This window comes from Myotis myotis, unplaced genomic scaffold (genome assembly GCF_014108235.1).
Source record: "Myotis myotis isolate mMyoMyo1 unplaced genomic scaffold, mMyoMyo1.p scaffold_m19_p_4, whole genome shotgun sequence".
NCBI lineage: Eukaryota > Metazoa > Chordata > Mammalia > Chiroptera > Vespertilionidae > Myotis > Myotis myotis.
This window is the reverse complement of record NW_023416346.1, coordinates 105680667-105706719: the sequence shown is the minus strand read 5'-3', so window position 1 is coordinate 105706719 and position 26053 is coordinate 105680667. Positions and strand designations below refer to the sequence as shown.

At 40.0% G+C, this 26053-nt stretch overlaps 1 protein-coding gene across 1 annotated transcript in view; it reads left to right on the top strand.

The window, feature by feature from the left end:
• CFAP47 (cilia and flagella associated protein 47) overlaps positions 1-26053 on the top strand; it is a 469227-nt gene that overhangs the window by 272692 nt on the left and 170482 nt on the right. The window contains 3 exon segments of the mRNA XM_036304204.1: positions 16355-16441; positions 22831-22883; positions 24168-24319. Coding sequence (XP_036160097.1) covers positions 16355-16441; positions 22831-22883; positions 24168-24319 — 292 coding nt within the window.

Sequence of the window (26053 nt, the reverse complement as noted above, 5' to 3'; positions counted from 1 at the left end):
AAGAAGGTATTTATTTATTTATTTATTTATTTATTATTGCTTAAAGTATTACAAAGGGTATTACATATGTGTCTCTTTTCCCCCCCGCCCTTGACAATTCCCTGGCCTCTCCTACCCCCCAGTGTCTTATGTCCATTGGTTATGCTTATATGCATGCATACAAGTCCTTCGGTTGATCTCTTACCCCTCTCCCTCCTGCCCCCCAACCCTCCTGGCCTTCCCGCTGCAGTTTGACAGTCTGTTTGAGGCAGCTCTTCCTCTGTATCTATTATTTTCATAAGTTTATAATGGTCTCTATTATCCATGAATGAGTGAGATCATGTGGTATTTTTCCTTCATTGACTGGCTTATTTCACTTAGCATAATGCTCTCCAGTTCCATCCATGCCATTGCAAATGGTAAGAGTTCCTTCTTTTTTACAGCAGCATAGTATTCCATCGTGTAGATGTACCACAGTTTTCTAATCCATTCATCTACTGATGGGCACTTAGGCTGTTTCCAGATCTTAGCTATGGTGAATTGTGCTGCTATGAACATAGGGGTGCATATATCCTTTCTGATTGGTGTTTCTGATTTCTTGGGGTATATTCCTAGAAGTGGGATCACAGGGTCAAATGGGAGTTCCATTTTTAGTTTTTTGAGGAAACTCCATACTGTCTTCCATAGTGGCTGCACCAGTCTGCATTCCGACCAGCAGTGCACGAGTGTTCCTTTTTCTCCACATCCTCTCCAGCACTTGTCGTTTGTTGATTTGTTGATGATAGCCAGTCTGACAGGTGTGAGATGGTACCTCATTGTTGTTTTGATTTGCATCTCTTGGATGATTAGTGACTTTGAGCATGTTTTCATATGTCTCTTGGCTTTCTGAATGTCCTCTTTTGAGAGGTGTCTATTTAGATCCTTTGCCCTTTTTTTGATTGGATTATTTATCTTCCTTTTGTTAAGTTGTATGAGTTCCCTATAAATTTTGGAGATTAGGCCCCTATCAGAGATGACATTGGCAAATATGTTTTCCCACACAGTGGGTTTTCTTGTTGTTTTGTTGATGGTTTCTTTTGCTGTGCAGAAGCTTTTTATTTTGATGTAGTCCCATTTGTTCATTTTCTCTTTAGTTTCAAGAGCCCTAGGAGCTGTATCAGTGAAGAAATTGCTTTGGCATATGTCTGAGATTTTGTTGCCTTTGGATTCTTCTAGAATTTTTATGGTTTACCATTGTACATTTAAGTCCTTTATCCATTTTGAGTTTATTTTTGTGTATGGTGTAAGTTGGTGGTCTAGTTTCATTTTCTTGCATATATCTGTCCAATTTCCCAGCACCATTTATTGAAGAGACTATCTTGGCTCCATTGTATGTTCTTGCCTTTGTCAAATATTAATTGAGCATATTGGTTCGGGCCGCCAAGAAGGTATTCTTAAGACCAGTGTCAAGAAGCTTTTTCCATTTGCTTTCTTTTAGGAGATTTATAGCTTCGTGTATTAAATTTAAGTTTTTGATTCATTTTGAATTGATTTTTGTGTGGTGTAATACAGAATCTAATTTCATCCTTTTGCATGTGGTTAACCTGTTTTCCATCATTCATTGAAGGAACTATCCTTTTCCATTATATATTCTTGGTACCCTTGTGGAAGATCACTTGACAGTTTATTTCTGGGCTCTCTATTCTACATTGCTCTATGTGACTATCTTTATACTAATGTCCTACTGTTTTAATTACCATAGCTTTGTAATATATTTTAAAATCAGGACATAGCATGCCTTCATCTTTGTTCTTCTTAATAAAGATAACTATTTTGGGTCTTTTATGGTTCCATATGACTTTTAAGAATGTATTTTATGTGTGTGTAAAGCATGTCATTAGGATTTTGGTAGAGTATAGAATGTAAATTTTTCTGTTGATTTTGTATTCTGAAGCTGTACTGGATTTGTTTATTAATTCTAATAGGGTTTTCTTAGGTGAGTATTTAGAGTTTCCTATACCTAAGTTCATGTTATTAGTAAATAGAAATAATTTTGCTTTTATTCTTTCCAATTTTGATGCCTTTTATTTTTCTTGCATAATTGCTCTGACTCGGAATTTCTTTATAATAGAGCATTATACAAAAGTGTTGAGAGTAAGTATCTTTGTTTTGATCTTCCAGGAAAATTTTTCAGTTGTCATCATTGAGTATAATGTTAACTGTGCTTGCCCCATATGGCTTTTATTATATTATAGTACATTTATTCTATACCTAATTTGTTGAGTTTTTTTTTATCATGAAAGGATGTTGAATTTTTTTCAATGCTTCTTCTGCATCTATGGAGATGATTATATGATTTTTTGTTATTAATCCTCACTTGAGGATATTTTTTCTAGATGAAATGGAAGTGGGGTAGGAGGAGAGACAGAGAGAAATATCAATGTGAGAGAGACACCAGGTTCGTGCCCTTGATTGGAATTGAACCCACAACCCTTCAGTCTATAGGCCGACACTCTAATTACTGAGCCAAACTGGCCATGGCCAATTGTATGATTTTGATCTTTCAAGCTATTCATGTGGTGTATCAAATTTATTGATTTCTGTATGTTGAATCATTCTTGCATCCCAGGGATAAATCTCAGTTCACATTGGTGTATGATTCTTTCATAAAACTGCTGAATTTGGTTTGGTTATATTTTATTGAGGATTTTTTTGCATCAATATTCATCTGGGATATTGTTCTATAATTTTTTTTATTGCTTAAAGTATTACAAAGGGTATTACATATGTGTCTTTTTTTTCCCCCACCCTTGACTATCCCCTGGCCTCCCCCACCCACAAGCGTCCCATGTACATTGGTTATGCATATATGCATGCATACAAGTCCTTCGGTTGATCTCTTATACCCCTCCCTCCTGCTCCCCAACTTTCCCCGGCCTTCCCGCTGCATTTTGACAATCTGTTCGAGACAGCTCTGCCTCTGTATCTATTATTGTTCATAAGTTTATAATGGTCTCTATTATCCATGAATGAGTGAGATCATGTGGTATTTTTCCTTCATTGACTGGCTTATTTCACTTAGCATAATGCTCTCCAGTTCCATCCATGCCGTTGCAAATGGTAAGAGTTCCTTCTTTTTTACAGCAGCATAGTATTCCATCGTGTAGATGTACCACAGTTTTCTAATCCATTCATCTACTGATGGGCACTTAGGCTGTTTCCAGATCTTAGCTATGGTGAATTGTGCTGCTATGAACATAGGGGTGCATATATCCTTTCTGATTGGTGTTTCTGATTTCTTGGGATATATTCCTAGAAGTGGGATCACAGGGTCAAATGGGAGTTCCATTTTTAGTTTTTTGAGGAAACTCCATACTGTCTTCCATAGTGGCTGCACCAGTCTGCATTCCGACCAGCAGTGCACGAGTGTTCCTTTTTCTCCACATCCTCTCCAGCACTTGTCGTTTGTTGATTTGTTGATGATAGCCAGTCTGACAGGTGTGAGATGGTACCTCATTGTTGTTTTGATTTTCATCTCTTGGATGATTAGTGACTTTGAGCATGTTTTCATATGTCTCTTGGCTTTCTGAATGTCCTCTTTTGAAAGGTGTCTATTTAGGTCCTTTGCCCATTTGTTGATTGGATTGTTTATCTTCCTTTTGTTAAGTTGTATGAGTTCCCTATAAATTTTGGAGATTAGGCCCTTATCAGAGATGACATTGGCAAATATGTTTTCCCACACAGTGGGCTTCCTTGTTGTTTTGTTGATGGTTTCTTTTGCTGTGCAGAAGCTTTTTATTTTGATGTAGTCCAATTTGTTCATTTTCTCTTTACTTTCAAGTGCCCTAGGAGCTGTATCAGTGAAGAAATTGCTTCGGCATATGTCTGAGATTTTGTTGCCTTTGAATTCTTCTAGAATTTTTATGGTTTCCTGTCGTACATTTAAGTCCTTTATCCATTTTGAGTTTATTTTTGTGTATGGTGTAAGTTGGTGGTCTAGTTTCATTTTCTTGCATATATCTGTCCAGTTTTCCTAACACCATTTATTGAAGAGACTATCCTGGCTCCATTGTATGTTCTTGCCTCCTTTGTCAAATATTAATTGAGCATATTGGTTTGGGCCAATTTCTGGGCTCTCTATTCTATTTCATTGATGTATATGTCTGTTCTTGTGCCAGCACCAGGCAGTTTTGAGAACATTGGCTTTGTAATACAGCTTGATATCTGGTATTGAGATCCCACCTACTTTGTTCTTTCTCAGGATTGCTGCAGCTATTCGGGGTCTTTTTTTATTCCAGATGAATTTTTGGAGAGTTCGTTCTAGATCTGTGAAGTATGCTGTTGGTGTTTTAATGGGAAGTGCGTTGAATTTATAGATTGCTTTGGGTAGTATGGACATTTTAATGATGTTGATCCTACCAATCCATGAACATGGTATGTTCTTCCATCTGTTTATGTCTTCCTCTATATGTTTTTTCAACATCCTGTAGTTTTCTGAGTAGAGGTCTTTTACCTCTTTAGTTAAGTTTATTCCTAGGTAGCTTAATTTTTTTGGTGCGATGTTAAATGGGATTGTTTTTGTAATCTCTCTTTCTGAAAGTTCACTATTGGTGTATAGAAATGCCTCAGATTTCTGGGTTAATTTTGTATCCTGCTACATTGCCAAATTCATGTTTTAAGTCTAGTAGTTTTTTGATGGGGTCTCTAGGGTTTTGTATATATAATATCATGTCGTCTGCAAATAAGGACTGTCTTACTTCCTCTTTTCCAATTTGGATGCCTTTTATTTCTTCTTCTTGTCTAATTGCAATGGCTAATACTTACAGTACTATGTTGAACAGGAGTGGTGAGAGGGGGCATCCCTGTCTTGTTCCTGTTCTTAGGGGAAATGGTGTTAGTTTTTGTCCATTGAGTATGATGCTGGCTGTGGGCCTGTCATATATGGCTTTTATTATGTTGAGGTATGATCCTTCTACTCCCGCCTTACTGAGAGTTTTCATCATAAATGGGTGTTGAATTTTGTTAAATGCTTTTTCTGCATCAATTGATATGACCATGTGGTTTTTTTCTTTCAATTTGTTTATGTGATGTATCACATTTATTGATTTGCGGATATTGTGCCATCCTTGCATCCCTGGGATAAATCCTACTTGGTCATGGTGTATGATCTTTCTGATGTACTGCTGGATCTGATTTGCTAAGATTTTGTTGAGGATTTTGGCATCTATGTTCATGAGGGAAATTGGCCTGTAATTCTCTTTCATTGTGTTGTCTTTACCTGGTTTTGGTATTAGGGTGATGCTGGCTTCATAGAATGAGCTTGGAAGTGTTCCTTCCTCTTGAATTTCTTGTAGTAGTCTGAGGAGGATAGGTTTTAGTTCTTCCTTGAATGTTTGGTAAAACTCCCCTGTGAAGCCGTCTGACCGTGGGATTTTGTTTGATGGAAGCTTTTTGATGACTGCTTCAATTTCTTCCAGAGTTATTGGCCTGTTGAGATTTTTAGATTCTTCCTGATTGAGTTTTGGAATGTTGTATTTTTCTAGGAATTTGTCCATTTCCTCCAGGTTGTCTAGTTTGTTGGAGTAGAGCTGTCCATAGTATTTTTTAACAATCATTTGTATTTCTGTGGGGTCTGTTGTTATTTCGCCCCTATCGTTTCTGATTTTGTTTATTTGGGTCCTCTCTCTTTCCTTCTTGGTGAGCCTGGCTAGAGGTTTGTCAATCTTGTTTATCCTTTCGAAGAACCAGCTCTTGGTTTCATTGATTTTCTGTATTGTTTTTTGGGTCTCTATGTCCTTTATTTCTGCTCTAATCTTTATTATCTCCTTCCTTCTGCGCACTCTAGGTTTTGTTGTTGTTGTTGTTGCTCTCTTTCTAATTCTTTGAGTTGTAGAGTTAGATGATTTACTACCATTTACTTGTTTTTTGAGATAGGCCTGTAGAGCTATAAACTTCCCTCTCAGGATTGCTTTCATTGTGTCCCATAGGTTTTGGATTGTTGTGTTTTCATTGTCATTAGTTTCCAGGATGTTTTTAATTTCTTCTTTGATCTCATTGGTAACCCAATCAATATTTAATAACATTCTATTCAGCTTCCAGTTGTTTGAGTATTTTGGGTTGTTTTTATTGTAGTTTATTTCTAATAGTATGCTATCGTGGTCTGAGAAGATGCTTGGTATGATTTCAATCTTCTTGAGTTTGGGGAGACTTTGTTTGTGACCCAATATGTGGTCTATTTTTTAATCTGCCCTATGAGCACTTGAGTAGAATGTATATTCCGTGGCTGTGGGGTGAAGTGTTCTGAAGATGTCAATTAAGTTTATCTGATCTAGTGCATCATTTAGGATTGCTGTTTCTTTGCTGATTGTTTGTCTACAGGATTTATCCAGTGATTTCAGTGGTTTATTAAAGTCCCCTACTATGATTGTATTGTTGTCGATCTCTCCTTTGATATCTTCCAGGAGTTTTTATGTATTTGTGTGCTCCTGCATTGGGTGCATATATGTTTATCAGGGTTATATCCTCTTGTTGTATTGATCCCTTTAGTATTATGAAGTGGCCTTCCTTATCTCTTGTTATGGCCTTCACTTTGAGGTCTATTTTGTCCGATATAAGTATTGCTACCCCAGCTTTCTTTTCCTTTCCATTTGCCTGAAAGATATTTTTCCTTCCCTTCACTTTCAGTCTGTGTGAGTCCCCTCTAATGAGGTGGGTCTCTTGTTGACAGCAAATGTATGGTTCATGATTTTTATCCATTCAGCCTCTCGATGTCTTTTGGTTGGAGCATTAGGCCATTTACATTTAAAGTTATTATTGAAAGGTACTTGATTGTAGCCATTTCTTTTTTGTGTGTGGCTGTTTTCTTTCTGAGCTTTTTATTTCTTCTTTTTACACCAATCCCTTTAGTATTTCTTGCATTGCTGGCTTGGTGGTGATAAACTCCCTTAGCCTTTTTTTTGTCTGTGAAGCTTCTTATTTCCCCTTCAATTTTGAATGATAGCCTTGCTGGATAGAGTATTCTTGGATTCAGTCCTTTGCTTTGCATCACTTTGTAAATTTCTGTCCATTCTTTTCTGGCCTGATGTGTTTCTGTTGAGAAATCATTTGATAATCTAATGGGAGATCCCTTGTATGTAACTTTCTGTCTCTCTCTTGCAGCCTGTAAGATTCTCTCTTTGTCCTGAACATTTGCCATGGTAATTATGATGTGTCTTGGTGTGGGTCTTTTCGGGTTCACCTTGTTTGGGACTCTCTGGGCTTGTGACTTTTTTCTTCCCCACCTCAGGGAAGTTTTCTGATATTATTTCTTCGAATAGGTTTTCTAATCCTTGTTCCTCTTTCTGTTGTTCTGACACCCCTATTATTCGTATGTTGTTTCGTTTCATGTTGTCCCAAAGCTCCCTTAGGCTCTCCTTCTGTCTTTTAATTTTTTTCTCCAATTCAAGTACAGTTTGGGTGTGTTTTGCTTCCTTGTCTTCTAATTCACTAATTCTGTCTTCCGCTTCTCCTAGTCTACTGTTGATACTTTCAATGGTGTTTTTTATTGCAGCTATATCGCTCTTCATTTCTTCTCGGGTCTTACTTAAGGTGTTGATTTTTTCATCTGTTTCTTCTTGCTTCTTGCATAAGTTGTTGATTTTTTCCTCCATCCAGTTTATGCACTCTAGGACCCTTATTCTGAATTCTTTTTCTGTCATGTTGCATGCCTCTGTGTCACTTAGCTGCTTTTCTTGCGAGTCCTCCTTTTCTTTCCTTTGGGGATTTCTTTGTCTACCCATGTTTGATCTCACTGACATATATAGATATTGAGTCGTTCAGTGGCTGCTCCCTAGGTGGCAGTGGCTCCTCGGGCTGTGGTTGTTCCGTGGGCGGTTGTGGTCGCAGCTGCTTCTCTGTTGGTAGCAGGTTCTCTGATGGGTGCTGTTCACAGCTGTTGTGGCTCTTCTGGCTGGTGGAGGGAGGCTTCACACAGAGCAGCTGTTCCTCAGACAGTGTGTGTGGTGATCAGGAGGCCACTGTTGCTTGGATCTGCTGCGTTGATTTATTTATTTATTTTTAAAATATATTTTATTGATATTTTTACAGAGAGGAAGGGAGAGAGATAGAGAGTTGGAAACATCGATGAGAGAGAAACATCGATCAGCTGCCTCCTGCACATCTACTGGGGATGTGCCCGCAACCCAGGTACATGCCCTTGACCGGAATCGAACCCGGAACCCTTCATTCCGCAGGCCGACGCTCTATCCACTGAGCCAAACCGGGTTCGGCTGCTGCGTTGATTTAAAGGCACAAAACACAACAGAACAAGGCACAATGTACCAGGCACTGAACACAAATGTATTTATGTTATTAATAACCCCAAATAAAAGTGGCCACCCGAGCTAAGAGAGGTGGGGGATAAGGAAGAAAGAAGAGAAAAAGATAGAGAAGAAAACAGAAAAAAAAAAAAAAGAGAGAGAAAAGAGAATGAAGTAGAAGAGGGGAGGAGACTATTCATATGAGGAGAAAACTTCGATAGAACCGCCACTAATCCCAACAAATTCCAGCAACGGATCCCCGGAGTCAATACAAACTACAAACAACCAATAATATCAAGCGAGGCAAGGGAAAACAGAAGCACAAAAATAACCGGGCCGGGGGGGGGGGGGGTGTGGATGGGAAACAGAAAAATAAAAAGAAAAAGCAGAACCTCACAAACAATCGTTAAAAACAAAACAAAACAAAACAAAACAAAACAAAAAAACCAATATACTCAACAATCAAGCAAACAACAACAAAACAATAGAGAAAAGAAGAGAAAAAAAATTTGGATAGTGAAGAAAGATAAGGGAGAGGTGTATAAGGATTTAGAGCAGGTGATTGGAAAAGGGATATATAAGTAGGGTGAAATTTAGACAGGGGGTAAGAAGAATAGGGAAAATCTAAAGCAGGAATAGGGTAAGAGAAACAGGACAGCAAAAGGGGAAAAGTGGGGAAGAGGGTTTTAGCACAGCGGCACAATTGAGGTAGAGGAAAATGATGCTAAAGGAGCGATGAAAATAGAATGGAGAACCCTAGTCCCAAAATAAAATAAAGAGAAAATAAAATGACACTTTAAAAAAAATGGTAAAATGGTAGCAGTAATAATACTGGTTAAAAATAAAAATGTAGTAATTAAAAGGGTAAAATCAGATGATGAAAAAAGAAAAAAATGGTTTCTTAGTTAAAAGGTGAAACAATAATTTAAAAAAATAATTAAAAATGGGCTGTAATGAAGGTGCTTCAGATCTTCTGCTCCTCTTTTTGGCATGCCAGGTATTCAGGAGAATGTTGAATTTCCCTCTGATACACTGTTCCTCCGTGTTGTAAGCCACAGTCCTGATTTTAAGGCAGGCTGTATTGGTTTCCCAGACAGCCCTTATCTGTATTTACAGAAGAGTCAGTTCGTGGCTCTGCCTCTGGGTAGCAGTGCGTCGGGATTGACCTCTGAGGGTATAGGACCTCTCTGACCAGGTGTTCTCTATTGTACCGGAAGCTGGTTTGGGAAAGTCCTCCGCCCAGAGCTGGTTCCCCAGTAGTCAGTCCCCGCTCTGTTTCCCAGGCACCCCAAAAACAACCTTCCCTTACAAGCTCTGCGACTGACCCCAACTGGGTAATCCCATGCACTGGGTTCAACAATCAAACGCACAGATTTAAGAGCCTGGGAAATTGTGAGAACTCGCAAGGCTCCACCTTCCAGATCTGCGCGGAGTGTCTGCGCACGCTCTGGCTCCTGGCACTGAGTAGCCGGCAAACTGGCATAATCTGATGCTGCCCTTTTGTGTCCAGTCCAACTGTGGGCTTATTTATAGCATTCCCTTCTGCCAGCAGCCCTGGGGGAGCCCTTCCACACTCATGGGTCACGCTGGCTCCAATGGCCGCGGTCTTTGTGGGGCGCAGCGTTCACCGCCCCCCCCCCACGCATTCCACTCTCCAACCTAAATTGCAAACCGCACCTTTGGGGGAAGTCTAACCTTTCTGTGGGGAGAAGCAGGGCTCCTCTGAGTTCTCGTAGTCGCGCTGCTTGAGAGCCGTTGTTGCCGGGTTAGTAGCTGGTCTCTGGATGCAGGTAACAGCCACTCAAATGGCATGGTCTCCGTGGCTGAGCTGGCGCACCTGGAGAGGTTTCAGCCTCAGCCTCTAACCGTTCCCTTTTTCTAGGAGTTCTGTCTTTCCTGGTTGCAGACTGTCTCTCAGCTGAATCTCCTCTGCTTATTCGGGCTGTATGTTACCCATTTCAGCTGCTCGCCCTTATCTGCTCTGGGACAAGTCACCAACACGTCCGTCTAAGCCTCCGCCATTTTCTTCCTCCTATAATTTTCTTGTAGTATCTTTTTCTGGCTTTGCTTTCAGGGTAATGTTGATCTTTAAAATTAGTTTGAATGTGTTTGCCACTAAAAACTGTGTCTCCTCCTTTACAGTTACTTTTTAAAAATTTTTATATTTGCTATTCATGTAGCCATTCTAGCTTTCTTATAGTTGTATGTTTGATACACATTTTTTATTTTTTTGTTCTGTCTGTTTATATCTTTGAATTTAAAGTGTGTCTCTTATAACGAGCATATAGTTGGATCTTGTTTTGCTTAATTATTTTTAAACTAGAGGCCCAGCGCACGAAATCCATATGCGAGTATGGTCCTTAGGCCTGGCCTGCGATCAGGGCCATCTGCCCCAGCTGCCCGCAGCCAGCCGCATCCCCTGCCTCCACCCAACCCTGGTTCCCCATTTGCCATTGGGCAATCGGAGCCTGCCTGCTGGGGTGAAGGACTGAGAGGTCGGCTGTTCCTGTCTGCTCGCCAGCCCTAACCCTGCCACAGTTTTCCCTCTGTGTGTGGGGCAACTGGCAGGGCGGGGGACTTGGCCTGGCACCACCCAGGTCCCCCATCACCCACCCCCGGCTCCCCATTTGCCACTGGGAGATCAGAGCCTGCCAGCCGGGGAAAGGAACCAAGAGGCTGTCAGTGCGCCTCATAGTGACTGGTCAAGCGGTTGTTCTGGTCGTTCCACCATTATGGTCAATTTGCATATTACCCTTTTATTATATAGGACATGGTCTTATAATCATTTCCTTTTGATTAAGTTGTTTAATTCATTGACATGTTATTATTGACATAGTTGGAATTACATCTGCCAGTTTCCACTTGTTTTTCTATACACTTCATGTCTATTTTTTGTTCATCTATGCTGCCATGACTGCTTTATTTTATACTAGAGGCCTGGTGCACGAAATTTGTGCACTGGGGGGTGGGGTTCCCTCAGCCCAGCCTGCCCCTCTCACAATCTGGGAGCCCTCAGTGGATGTCCTACTGATGGCCACAGTCTGGCAGCAGAGGCTCGAAGCAGGCATCCGGTGTGTGTGTGTGTGTGTGTGTGTGTGTGTGTGTGTGTCCCCACTGGGGGTCTGCCCCCCAGCCACATCGGAGGCTCAGAGCAGGCACTGTGTGTGTGTGTGTGTGTTTGTGTGTGTGTGTCTGCTGGGGGCCTCTGTGTTGATCTCTCAGGCTCCTGGCCTCCACTACATGTTGTACTCTCCCTTGAGCTATGGCCAGGATGGGGGTGCTGCTTGCAAGCCAGGCTTTCCTGCTCCTGGATCGCCATGGCGACCGGGGAGCAGGCCTAGCTGGGGGCTTCCCACAGGCTGGGCTTTTCCGCTCCCAGATCTCCATGGCAACTGGGGAGCAGGCCCAGCTTGGAGCTGCCCGCAGGCCAGGCTTGCTCTCCTGCTTCCGGATCCCCATGGCAACCAGGGAGCAGGCCTAGCTGGGGGCTGCCCGCAGGCCAGGCTTGCTTTCCTGCTCCCGGATCCTCATGGTGACTGGGGAGAAGGCGCAGCTGGGGGCTGCCTGCAGGCCGGGCTTGCTTTCCTGCTCCCAGATCAGGCCCAGCTGGGGGCTGCCCTCAGTCCAGGCTTGCTTTCCTGCTCCCAGATTAGGCACAGCTGGCAGCTGCCTACAGGCCGCACTTTTCTACTTACCGAAGGCTGGATCACCACAGCGACCCAGGGCCCAGCAGCACTTTCCTGCTCTCCAATAGTCATAGGGTCCTGGCTGGGGGCGGGGCTTAGCAGTGCGGGGCTTAGGCGGCACGGGGGTCCCAGATGGGGGCTCAGGTGGCACACAGGGGTCCCGGCTGGGGGCGGGGCTTATGCCCCGCTGCCCAGGGCTGCACATGGGGCCCGGATGGCAGCTCGCGCTGTCCCGCCCTGCCTGTAGTATAGGATAGAGGCCTGGTGCACGGGTGGGGGCCGGCTGGTTTGCCCTGAAAGTGTTCCAGATCAGGGTGGGAGTCCTGCTTGGGTGCCTAGCCAGCCTGGATGATGGGCTGATGGCTGTTTGCAGCTGGCCATACCCCCTTCAGGGTGGGGGTCCCCACTGGGGTGCCTGGCCAGTCTGGGTGAGGGCCTGAGAGCCGTTTTTAGGCTGGAGGGCAACTTAAGCTCCCAGCCTCTCCTTTTTTTCTTTTTTTTTTATTCTGGGATTTATTTACCTTCTATAGCTGTCACTGGAGCTGAGAGCCGGCTCCAGCTCTGAGGGCTGAAAGCAGGTTCTGGGTCTGTTTGGCTTCTATAATTGAAACTCTGTTGCCATCACAGCAGCTCTAAGCTCTGAGGCTGAAGCTGGCTGAAAGCAGGTCTCTGGAGCTTGTTTAGCTTCTGTAATTGCCTCATAGTTGCTTAGAGTGCAGCTCAGAGGCTGGCAGCTGCAGGCTGGGAACGGAGCAAGCAAGCCTCCTGTTCGCTTCAGCTGCCTGGCTGCCGGCCACCATCTTGGTTGGCAGTTAATTTGCATATCGCCCTGATTAGCCAATGGGAAGCATGTCAGGGTTATGGTCAATTTGCATGTTTCTCTTTTATTAGATAGGATTAAGTGAATATTTACTAATGCAGCATTTTAAGTTTTATTGACTTATGAAATGCATTGTTGGAATTTTGTTTAAAATTAAAGATTAAAGGAAGTGATGCATCTTTTACCAGGAAGCATGTGTTTTGGGGGGAATGCTAGCAGCTATTGATTCCCAATGAGTACATCCATTATTTATTGGGGTTGCAAAATGGTGATATTGCATTTCTATCATTTATGAAATATGTTTGTTGGAATATTTTATAAAGAGGACTTCCCATCATTTGTATATCCAAGGGTGAAGTTCCTATAAGAAAAGTAAGATAAATGTTTAATTCTTTTTCTTTTGTTTTATCATTTGACTCTCTTCATCCATTTCTCCTATCCATCCATCCCCCACCTCTGAGAACCACCAATCTGCTCTCTGTATCTTTGAGCTGGATTTTTGTTTTGTTTAGATTTCATACATAAGAGAGTTCATATAATATTTGTCTTTCTGTGCCTGACTTATTTCACTTAGGATATGGCCTTCAAATTCCATCCATGTTGTCACAAATGACAAGATTTCATCTTTGTGGGTTTTTTTTTTTTACCGGTATCCTCACCCCACTCCCCTTCGGCAACCATTAGCACGTTCTTTATATTTTTGAATTGGTTTCCGTTTTGTTTTGCTTATTCATTTGTTTTGTATAGTATTTTTTTTTTTTAGATTCCACATATAGGTGAATTAATAAGGTCTTAGATTTCTCTGTATTACTTATTTTACTTAGCATAATACCCTCTAGGAATATCCTTTTCCTGGTGGAGTAATATTTCATTGTGTATATATACCACAATTTATTCATCTGTTCATCTATCTATAGGCACCTAGGTTGTTTCCATATTTCGGCCATCCTATATAATGAAGAGCTAATATGCTAATTAGACCAGGTAGCTGAACAACCTTTCAGATGACCTTCTGGACGAAGTTGGGGCAGAGGGCTGGCTGAAGCAGCCAGGGCTGCAAGGGCCCAGCCCCTTGCACGAATTTCATGTATCAAGCCTCTAGTTGTAAATAATGCTGCAATGAACATAGAGGTACAAATATCTTTTGGAATTATTGTTTTTGTTTTCTCTGGGTAAATACCCTAAAGTGGTAGTGCTAGGTAGTTTGACAGCTCTCTTTTTAACATGTTGAGGAGCCTTCAAACTGTTTTTTATATTAGCTGCGCCATTTTACAATCCCACCAACAATGAGCGAGGTTTCCCTTTTTTCCACATCCTCATCAGCACTTGTTATTCCATGATATTTTGATAATAGCCATTCTAATAACTGTGAGGTGTTATCTCATTGTGGTTTTGATTTGCATTTCCCTGATGATTACTGATGTACCTGTTGGCCATCTGTATGTTTTTTTTGGTTTGTTTTTTTAAAAAATATATTTTATTGATTTTTTACAGAGAGGAAGGGAGAGAGATAGAGTTAGAAACATCGATGAGAGAGAAACACCTATCAGCTGCCTCCTGCACATCTCCTATTGGGGATGTGCCCGCGACCCAGGTACATGCCCTTGACCAGAATCGAACCTGGGATCTTTCAGTCCACAGGCCGACGCTCTATCCACTGAGCCAAACTGGTTTCGGCTGTATGTTTTTTATGAAAAAAATATTTATTCACATGCGTGTGTGTGTGTGTGTGTATTGCTATTGAGTTCTTTGAGTTATTTTTATATTTTTGACATTAGTCCCTTATTAGACATAGCATTACAAATGGTTTCTCCCATGATATAGTCTGCTCTTTCATTTTGTTGTGCAGAAGCCTTTTAGTTTGATGTAGTCCCATTTGTTTATTTTTGCTTTTGCTATTTTTGCCTTTGGTGTCATTAAAAAAATATTTGCCCAGAACTATGTCAGGGAGCTTAACATCTATATTTTCTTCTTAAAGAAACAGTAGCCATAAATGGGACTTTTTTGAAGAGCTCCAATGTTAGGTCTTACATTCAAGTATTTCATCCATTTTGAGTTAATTTTTATGTATGGTGTAAGTTGGTGTGGTCAACTTTTATTATTTTTGCATGTGACTGTCCAGTTTTCCCACACCATTTATTTTAGAGACACCTTTCCCAATTGTATATTCTTGTCTTCTTTGTCTTACATTATTGACCATATATGCATGAATTTATTTCTGGGCCCTCTATTCTGTTCCATTGATTTATGTGTCTGCTTTTATGCCCATACCATACTGTTTTAGTTATTATAGCTTTGTAGTACAGTTTGAAATCAGCGAGTATAATGATTCCAGCTCTGTTCACCCACCCTGTATTTCAAACTGCTTTTTTTCCTTTCAATTTGGTAATGCTATGGTGGTCAATTTAATGGTGTTCTGTATATGTTTGAGACTCTGCTGTGTTTTCTTTATTATTTTTTTCTCTCTTCTTTAGATTGCATAATCTCTATCAATTTTCAAGTTTGTTAATTCTTTTTGTCCTGCCCGTTCAAATCTACTGTTGAGCCTCTCTAGTGATTTTTTCATATATTTTATTGTACTTTCCATCTCCAGAATTTCCATTTGGTTTTCTTATTAATTTCAGTCTCTTTGTTTTATGTTCTCTACTTGATGTTTTTTCTGTTCTTTAGAATTAATAATTTTATTCTACCTATTTTCAAGTGCATTGGTTCTTTTACCACCTCAAACCTACTGTTAAGGCCCTCTAGTGATTTTTTATTTCAGATAATTTACTTTTTAAGTGTGGAATTTATAATTGGTTATTTTGTATAATCTATCTTTATTGACATTTTTTATTTGGTGAGACATCATTGTCTCTCATAGTGTTGAAGATCTTTGACATATTTGTGGGATCTAGCAAGCTACTGCATCCCTGCATATGGGCATCTGGTTCCCCAGATGTTTCTTTTATGTTTTAGTTGGCTCATATCTGTTCCAACTGGTGTAGCAGCGTTAGGTACAAGTGCTACTGACTGTTTTCAACAAACATTCAGGTGATATGTGTTTTTCTTTGAGTTAGGTCAAATAAAGGCAGCACTGAGTCAACTGAATTTTTCTAGGGAGCTGTGAGACAGTTAAAACAGTAGCCATACTCAGGAATGGGACTTTTTTGAAGAGCTCCAATGTCAGTCTGTTCCCTCATGTGCCTACTCCCAAAAGAAACATTTCTATTATTTGGAAATAGGATTAGAAATTATTAAATGTATACACCTCTAATAATGCATGAAGGCCAATGTGTGATTTCCTCTTTGTTTCTGGAATATAATTTGGGTAGTCATTTATATTCTAAATTTCCTTGCTATGAGAATTTAGTGATGCCTTTCATTATCAAATAATATTATTTTTTACATATTTCCATTCCAGATTTTTCCACTCTTTCTGATATATGTGTTTTGAGTTGTAGAATGAGAACTTGTGGACTTTTTAAACTACAATTTATTCTGATTCTAATTATATTTTATGAATGATAAAAAAATTTAAAAAGAATATTTTGTGGTCATCTGAATTTTGTTATGGTAGAATCCAGAATAATTTTTTTATTTCTTTATTTTAGGGCCACTTTGGTGGAATCCTCAACATTTATCTGCTTTACATCCCAATTAAATGCATCTGGACAGTTTGTTCACTTCAGACTCCACAGGTAAATATATACACATTTTATGCTAATAATTATTTGAGGAAAGATTCTGAGAAATTTAAGTAAACTTGTTCTGTAATTCAATAACATTTTTCATTTATTTGAAATATCTAATTTATTATATATATATATATATATATATATATATATATATATATATATACACACCCACCCACACACACACATATATTTTAGTGTCCTCGGTGCACAAAATTTGTGCACTCAGGGGGGAGGGGGTTCCCCATTCTGGCCTGTGACCTGTCACAGTGTGGGAGCCCTGCAATCCATCGCCCCAAAGAGGTAGGCCCTGCCTACCCATCCAGGGCTCCTCAATGGATTGCCCCAAAGAGGTAGGCCACAGCTGGAGGTCCTGCCTCCATGCTGCGCAGAGCCACAGGACCCCAGGCCTCACCATGCGGAGCCAAGGGACCCCCAGGCCTAGCTGCACAGAGGCCTCTGCCGGGCCCCACCTCCAGGCCAGGCCACGCGGAGGTCTGCGGACCCCCTGTGGTTCTGCACAGAGGTCTCCTCTGGGCCCCAGGCCTCCTGGTGATGGATTGTGACGGCATGACGCAAGTCCCTGATGCTGCAAGTCCACTCTCACCCGCACCTGCTGCACACGAAGCCTGCTGATCAGTCGTTACATGTGAGGGCATCCCGACCATTAGCATATTACCCTGTTATTAGTATAGATAATTTATACTTTTCTTATTCTCTTATGTGGTACAGGTTTATGTGCATGAAAACAGAATAAATATGCGCATGACTAAATACAGTGGATTCTCATTAATCATGGTAATTATGCTCTATAAAATTCCTGCAAACATTCAATTAGTGAATACTGAACCATTATATATCACCACATACATTATAATCATAAATCATAAGAAGAACCTGTCCTGATAGATTCCACTTTCTTTACACAAAGAAAATGAGGTTCAGAAGTTTTAAATAACTTGTCTGCGACTGTTCCAGTAATAGGTACCAAGGAAGGGTGTCAAATCCTGTCCACCTGGTCCCAGAGCTGGAGCTTCTTTCACTTTTGTACTGCCCTCTATGGTCTCCATCCTCTGGTAATCTGTATATTAAAACTGACACAGAGAGGCCCAGTGTCACCTTGTTTGACCTCAGCTGGGAACTTGTGTGACCAGTGACTGGAACTTTTTGCCACTCTGCACATGTCCACAAACTGCTATTAAAGCACGTTGACTATTGATTTTGTGGTTACAAATCAATTTTAGCAAGGAGGTGAGTTTGCAAATAATGGAATTCATGAATAATGAGGATTGACTGTATTTAAGTTTATTCCACCTATGATACTGTTTTATGAGGTTTGTATTTAGTTTAGGATGAAATATTAACTTCTGAGTAGAGAAGCAGAATTTTTTCTTAAGTTAGATAGCTTTATATTTCTCATCCATTAAACTACAGTTGACCCTTCAATATCTGGATTTGAACTGTGTGGGTTCACTTATACACAGATTTTTAAAAATAAATATTATAAGTGTATTTTCTCTTCCTTATGATTTTCTTAACTACCTATTTTTTTCTCTAGCTTACTTTATTGTAAGAACACAGTATATAATATATATAACACAAAACATATGTTAAGCAATTATTTATGTTATTGGGAAGGCTTTTGCTCAAAAGTATATTAGTCGTTAAGTTTTTGCTGGAGTAAAAAGTTACATATGAGTTTTCAACTGGGGGGAGGGGGGCGGAGCTGGCATTGGCACCCTAACCACCATGTTGTTCAAGATCAACTATATAGAATAACTATTTAAAATAAAGTAGAAAAAAAAAACAATGTTGCCAAGATTAATAAAAGTCAGACCAAAAGAAAATGATGCAGATGCCTATTAATGAAATGCATTCACCTTTGTCTCTGTGTAATGCTTGAGGGCATAACTCTCATTCTTTTAGATGCATTAACATCCCAAGAGGCAAGGATTTGGCCATGTTGATACCATAGGAATTTCCAATGTCAAAGTTATCAGAAACCATGAAAGGGATTGATCCAACAAGAGGATATAACTCTGGTAAACATACATGTACCCAATAGAGAATTGACAGCAATACAATCTTAGCAGGGACTTTAACACAACACTGACATCCCTGGATAGATCTTCCAGGCAAAAAAATTAAGAAAACAGTGACTCTAAATGACACACTGGATCAGATGGATTTAATTGACATTTATAGAACATTTCACCCCAAAGCTATAGAATATACATTCTTCTCAAGTGCAGTTGGGTCATTCACAAAGATAGACACCATGTTAGGGCACGAAACAAATCTCTACAAGTTCAAGAAGATTGAAATCATATCAAGCATCTTCTCAAATCACAACGACAATTAAGATAAATTAATAAAATAAAATTACTAACTTAGGAAGTGAAAAAAACCAAATGAATGATAAAACTTTATATTCCTCACACATTTTACTGTGGGAACATAATCCATCAGTATAAGCAAGAGAAGTTAAGACATTTTTATTCTAATTAAATTCAAAAGATTATCAGAAAGGATTAGGACAGGGGAGTGATTTTAGCCACACTTTAAAATTACATGAGTGATCAGCAGTGCTCAGATATGAGCACTTTGTAAATAATTTCTTACAGTAATATGACTTGCAGTTTTTTCCAACAATATTGAATTATTTATCTTTCAATCAGTTCTTACCAAGTAGCATTGCAAGCACTGTTCTCAGTACTGTAAAAATATAGCAATAAATAAATCCCAGTTCTGGTCGTCAAGGAGCCAACTATCAAGTAGAGATGGAAAAAAAACAATCTACACAAATGGAGGCAATTGTTTGGAAAGGAATGCAGTCAGTAGTATATATAATTTAAAAAGTGCTCTGTGCGCTAATTGGCAAGGAATATCACTATCTAAATATTATAGGTATATTCCCAGGAGAGAAGGCATTTAAAGAGAATAATGAGACGTGAAACACTTTTTAAAGAACTTCTGGACACAGGAATGATAGAATGAATCTAAAAATCAATCCTTTTATATTTTCCCCATGATGCATAAAAACGTGTCTTGGACTAGATAATTTGCTATTTGATTTAGACACAACCCTGAAGACTGGCCCATGTATAGCTTCATGAAGGCTTATAATAAAGATCTTAATTCCCTACTGGGAAAGGATTCAATAAGAAGTTATTCTTGAGGCTGATATATTCATGCCCTGAATAGAATCAGTTTGATGCCATGTTGATCATTTTACTTGAAAAGAGCTGCATGCCACCACTGCAGAGGGAAAAAAGGAATATCATTCCTTCGTACCTCTTAAGTAGGTTACACTCCCTGACTTTGGCCCACTCTTCAATTACCAGAACATATTCCACTGCTTAACCTACAGTATTGTATAATTTTAGCTTCTTTCGATTTATTTCTTCCTTAATACCAAGAGTTTAAACGTGCTCTTTCTGCCATGGCTTCAGTAATAATATGAGTAGATGAGCATCTAGGAAATGGATAGTGTGAACCAAAGTGCAGAGAATAACAACAAAATGAGTTGTTTTCTCTTCTGTCTTTGGAACATCCAAGATACTGGTTTCATAAATAAGCTGAGTTTATCACTGAATTTCTAAACTCAAGGACATTGATTAGGTAGAATAGAATGTTCCTGAGCCAGGTTATTTGATTAAATTGCTTTCTGATGTCTCTGAGTTAATCATGATTGTTAGCTTCAAGTAAGTCAATAAAATCCTTAGATTTGCATTTTTTTCTATCCATCTTTACCATAAAGATTACAGCTAACTCAATTTTGCGGAGTTTGAGAATCTCCTTTGAGACTGGGGTACCTCTTTGATTTATTCAAAAGGCACGTTCATTAGCTATTCTCCAACTAAATAGGTAAAGGAAAGAAAAAGATTAAGCCCAGATTGCTCTGCTTTTCTATTCACTGTGAAAAAAAAATGATTCAAAGGTTAGACTTTGCAAGTATTGAACAAAATGAGGTCTGGAGATTATCTGAGGATTTTAATCAGGCATTCTACCCAGAGTTTGATTATCAAGTACATGGAAATGGAGCTCTACATTGAGAAATAAGCATTTTTTGATGTTTTTACCCATTCTTTGTATAGTCTCCTTTATAATTGCTGAAATATTAATATATTATATCTATGATAGCCTTAAAGTGTCTATCAAATACTCAAATAACTTAAAATATTAAATGTTCTCTACTTTTTAAAAAAGATATTACTTAAACTGCTACTCAGAATGCCTGTGAAGTAATAGCAAAGCACAGAGTAATTATAAGATGTGGTAAATAACATTATTAAGAACTAGAGGCCTGGTGCACAAAATTTGTGTGTGTGTGGGGGGTGTATCCCTCAGCCCAGCCTGTACCCTCTCTAATCTGGGAACCCCTTGAGGGATGTCTGACTGCCCACCAGGATCAGGACTAAACAGGCAGTCAGACATCCCACTCACAATCCAGGACTGCTGACTCCCAACTGCTCACCTGCCTGCCTGCCTGATTGCCCCCACCTGCCCTCCCCTGCGAGCCTGATCAATGCCTAACTGCTTCCCTGCCAGCCTGATCGACACCTAACTCTTCTCCTGATAGCCCGATTGCCCCTAACTGCCCTCCCCTGCCACCTGGTCACACCCAACTGCCCTCCCCTGCAGGCCTGGTCCCCCCGAACTGCCCTCCCCTGTTGGCTTGGTCTCACTAAGCTGCCTTCCCCTGCAGGCCTGGTCCCTCCCCCAACTGCCCTCCCTGCAGGCCTGGTCCCCCCCAATTGCCCTCCCCTGCTGGCCTGATTGCCCACAACTGCCCTCCCTTTCAGGCCTGGTCCCTCCCAACTGCCCTCCCTTTCAGGCCTGGTCACCCCCAACTGCCCTCCCCTGCTGGCCTGATTGCCCACAACTGCCCTCCCTTTCAGGCCTGGTCCCTCCCAACTGCCCTCCCCTGCCAGCCTGGTCCCCCCCCCAACTGCCCTCCCCTGTTGGTTTGGTCGCCCCCAACTGCCCTCCCCTGCAGGCCTGGTCCCTCCCAACTGCCCTCCCCTGCCGGCCTGGTCCCCCCCAACTGTCCTCCCCTGTTGGCTTGGTTGCCCCCAACTGCCCTCCCCTGCAGGCCTGGTCCCCCCCAATTGCCCTCCCCTGCAGGCCTGGGTCCCCCCCAACTGCCCTCCCCTGCAGGCCTGGTTGCCCCCAACTGCCCTCCCTTTCAGGCCTGGTCCCTCCCAACTGCCCTGCCCTGCTGGCCTGATTGCCCACAACTGCCCTCTCCTGCTGGCCATCTTGTGGTGGCCATCTTGTGTCCACATGGGGGCAGCCATCTTGTGTGTTGGAGTGATGGTCAATTTGCATATTACCTCTTTATTTGATAGGATGTGGTGCAGCCTAGCTGCCATTGCTCAGTGGTTGAGGGTCGACCTATGAACCAGGAGGTCACGGTTCGATTCCCAGTCAAGGCACATACCCAGGTTGCAGGCTCGATCCCCAGTGTGGGGTGTGCAGGAGGCAGCAGATCGATGATTCTCTTTCATTGATGTTTCTATCTCTCTCTCCCTCTCCCTTTCTCTCTGAATTACATAAAAACATAATTTTTAAAAAGTATGTGGTGCAAAGAAAAAGCATTTGAGAAATGGTATGGATATGGTTAGAAGAACTTTACTTAGAAATAGTCAATATATTTTTACAGTATCAAATTTAGGCAAAAGCAGATGATAACATGAGAAATAATGTTTGTTTTATATTCTCAGAAAAAAAATTCAGGCAAAGAATATCTGAGAGTCCAGATACTAATTAACAGCTTATTGAGCGAATTAATCATGAATACTAGCAGAAGAGCAATTTGGGGAAAATTGATGGGTTCTGGAAGAATGGAACATTTCAAGGGAGGCAGTTGCCTCAGGCTGTGATCTGCTAATTAATTTTCAGAAATTCAAGCGGAGATTAAATAGCTGCCCACATCTACTTCTACTTTTATTGAGAAAGAAGCAAATGTGGGAGCGATAAGCTAAGGGAAGAGAATTTCTCAAGATATCAAGTTCTAGAACCACCTTTGGAGAGAGTACCTATATATTTAGGAGTTGAAATCACTTACTTTTGAGTCTCAGGATTTGGGTTATTATTATTATTATCATCAAATATTTACTTCTCTACAGTGTTTAAAGTTAAAAAGGAATTGTTTTTTATCAAATTTTAAAAAATAGTGGTGATTGTTAGTCTCCTTTTGGCATTTTTCTTATTTTTAAAATTTTTAAAACAATATAAATGTTAAAATGATACATGAAAGAAATCTGTGGTCTTTGCACATCATATCGTATGTAGCCTTAGTTTTAGGGATCTGTAAGATTAAATTAAAATAGATAATTGTTTTTGAGTTTTGTTTGTGTTATTGATGGTGTTTTTCTATTCCCTTATGACAGTGATTCTGAGACTGACAGTGAACAGGATACTGCCCCCAAAACCTTAAAAACCTGTGAGTACTTCAAATTAAAACATTGGTTTTCATGTATTATTCTTATTTTATGTACAGAACATACTATGAATTGAAACTATAGACAGAATGGCAAGCCCTGAGGATTGCAGGCTGAATGGGAACACAAAATGTTGGTCCTCAGCCCTTTTATGACCCTTTGGTGAACTCTGCCCAAATCTTTTCCTTTCACTGCTGGGTTTCCTCACCCTTACAATGAATGTATTTAGATAAATGATCTTTATGTTTCCTTTGGCTAATTCTGAACTGCTTAAGTCTTTTTAGGTGACAGGTATCACCATGTTTAAAATTACTATAAGGTGAACACTGATTACTTTGTTTTATGAAATAACTGTAGATTTAGAAAATTTGGATAGAATGGCAGGAAAACAGATATAGGAATGTTCTGGTTATCAATACCTACAGATAAACCACTCCAAATGTAGTGGCATTAAACAATGAAAATGTAATGTGGTTAGTATTTCTCACATTTCTGAGGTGACTGGCCTCAGCTAACGAGACTCTTGCAATTGAGGTCAGATCGAGGCTGGGGCTTGAGTCATTCCAAAGGCTTCCTCACTCACATGTCTGGTGACTAATGCCTTTCGTCTGGTACCTCAGGTGGGGCTATTGACCTGGACACTTATATTTGGCCTCTCCATGTGGCCTAGGCTTCCTCACAGGATAACAACTTGATTCTAACAGCAAGAGAACCAAGAAAGAGAGAGAATTAAGAAGAAGGTGTATTACATTTTCTGATCTGATGTCAGGAGTCACACTGCTTGACTTTTGCTACATTCTAGCATACTGTTCGTTGGGACCAAATCACTAAAACTGGCCTACCATATCACCACATTCAAGGAAATGTGGAAGAATGTGTGGACGTGTTTTAAAACCAACAGTTCAGGTTTTCTACTACTTCCTGTAATGTGAACCATTACATAGTCCTCCAAAATTGTAAAGATTCTTTGATGATCACTTTGGTGATGATAATTGTATATCAAGCTGATTTTAAACACTAGTGAGGTTCCCTTTGGAAAGAAATTATTTATTAAGCATTTTTAATACTGCATCATAATTATACATTTTATATTAGATCAAGCTTGTGCTAGGGTCACCGGTACTTTTATTAACAAATATATGTATTATCTTCTAAATTTGTGTGCTAATGCTTGAAACATTTTTGTGATGCATCTGAAAGCTTTACTCACTAATTGAAACAGCTGCTTTATTTGAATGACACTTATGCAATGTTATGTAAACAAACTCTGCTTCATGTTTTGGCAGCAATTAGGTCCAGTTTCATCAGAGAGTTCTTCTGCCCATCACCGACTCTTCACCTGAAAGCAGGACCAAAAGGGACTTCAAGCCTGGAGCTCTTGTTTGTTCCCTTTGACATGCAGATACGCTACTGCATCATTATCCTTAGCAACGAAATGGTGAGGACAAAACTGTGGTGTACACTTGCATCTTGGCCTGACACTCTGATGGAATAATTACTACAGGGGACTTGATGGCAGCTGAAGACTTTAGAAATGTAGATAACGATCTCAGTCCTCTAGTAGCTAAACAAAGGGCTTACCCTCAAGAATATGCAGAGTTACATTAGTGGTGGGTACATTCTATAATGGCTGCCTAAGGAAGTTCCATGGAAGCAGAGTGAAAGCATGCCTAACCTTGCTGTGGCCCTATCTGTATTGATCTATTGTTGCATAACAAATTTCCAAATACGGAGAGGGTTAAAACAATACAAATGTATTATGTCACATTTTTAATGGATCAGAGGTCCAGATATGACCTAGATGGGTCCTCTGCTTAAGGCAGTGGTTCTCAACCTGTGGGTCGCGACCCTTTTGGGGGTTGAACGACCCTTTCACCTAAATACATCCTGCATATCAGATATTTACATTACGATTCATAACAGTAGCAAAATTACAGTTATGAAGTAGCAATGAAAATAATTTTATGGTTGGGGATCACCACAACATGAGGAACTGTATTAAAGGGTCGCGGCATTAGGAAGGTTGAGAACCACTGGCTTAAGGCCTATCAAGTTTTCAATAAGGCATTGACTAGTCCTGGGTTCTCCACAGAGGTTCATTTGAGAAAGGAGCTGCTTCCAATTTCTCCCAAGTTGGCAGAATTCATTTCCTAGTGGCTCAGGGATCCATATGTCTTGCTTCTTTAAAGACAACAAAGGAGAGGTACCAAGAGAGGGAATGGAAGAAGGGAGGGAGGGAGGGAGGGAGGACGGGAGGGAGGGAGATTGATTATCTCTAGAGGAAAGTTCTATGTCATTATTCCTTTTCAGAAAGACACTACCATGTGTTAACCTGAGGAGAAAACTTATAACCCCCAGGATATAGTCCCATATGTATAACTTATGTATCAGTTATATACTATTTTGAATGTATATATAATGAAATAATGGTAATTAGAAAAAGGTATTATATTTACCTGGTGTCTATAGGATTATTTACATGTGAAAAATAATATGGCCTGTGAAATATGTATAGTCTAGTTTTACACTTAAAATTACCATTTTTGAAGAAACTACTATTTTATGGTGATGCTAAGTCTTGTTTTTTATTCACTTCAAAGGAGTTCAGGATATAACTGAATTCCTCTGTATTAAAGTTTGTGAAAAATAGTAGTTTGTTCAAATGCTTCAAAATTCCTTTTTAATGTAAATTTGTAATATATCCCTATAAAAATGCTAGAGTTAATTCTCAATAGCATAGGAAGGATGTTGATTTTATTTTTTAGACTATTGGAATATTAGTATTTGCTTCCATAAATTTTATCTAAATAGAATTATACTTGGCATCTCATGTGTATTAAAACGTGAGTTTTGATTACACATTATTTGCCCTTGTCAGAAAAAATATTAAGATAAATAATTATAAAGTTATATTGCTGTGAATTGAGAAATAATGCCCCTAATGTAATTGATTGCATTGAATTACATTTACTTATGTAAAAACACATCTATTACTTTACACATTCAAATTTATTCCTAATTATATTGAAAAGTGCAGTTACATACTTAAATAATCAAATATCTAAGTCCACCTCGTTAGCTCCTGTTCTTATTAAATGTGTAATACTGCTTTGCCCTTAAGAACCACCTGTTGAAAACTGGGAAGTAATTAGGCCTCAATTTGACAGCTTTC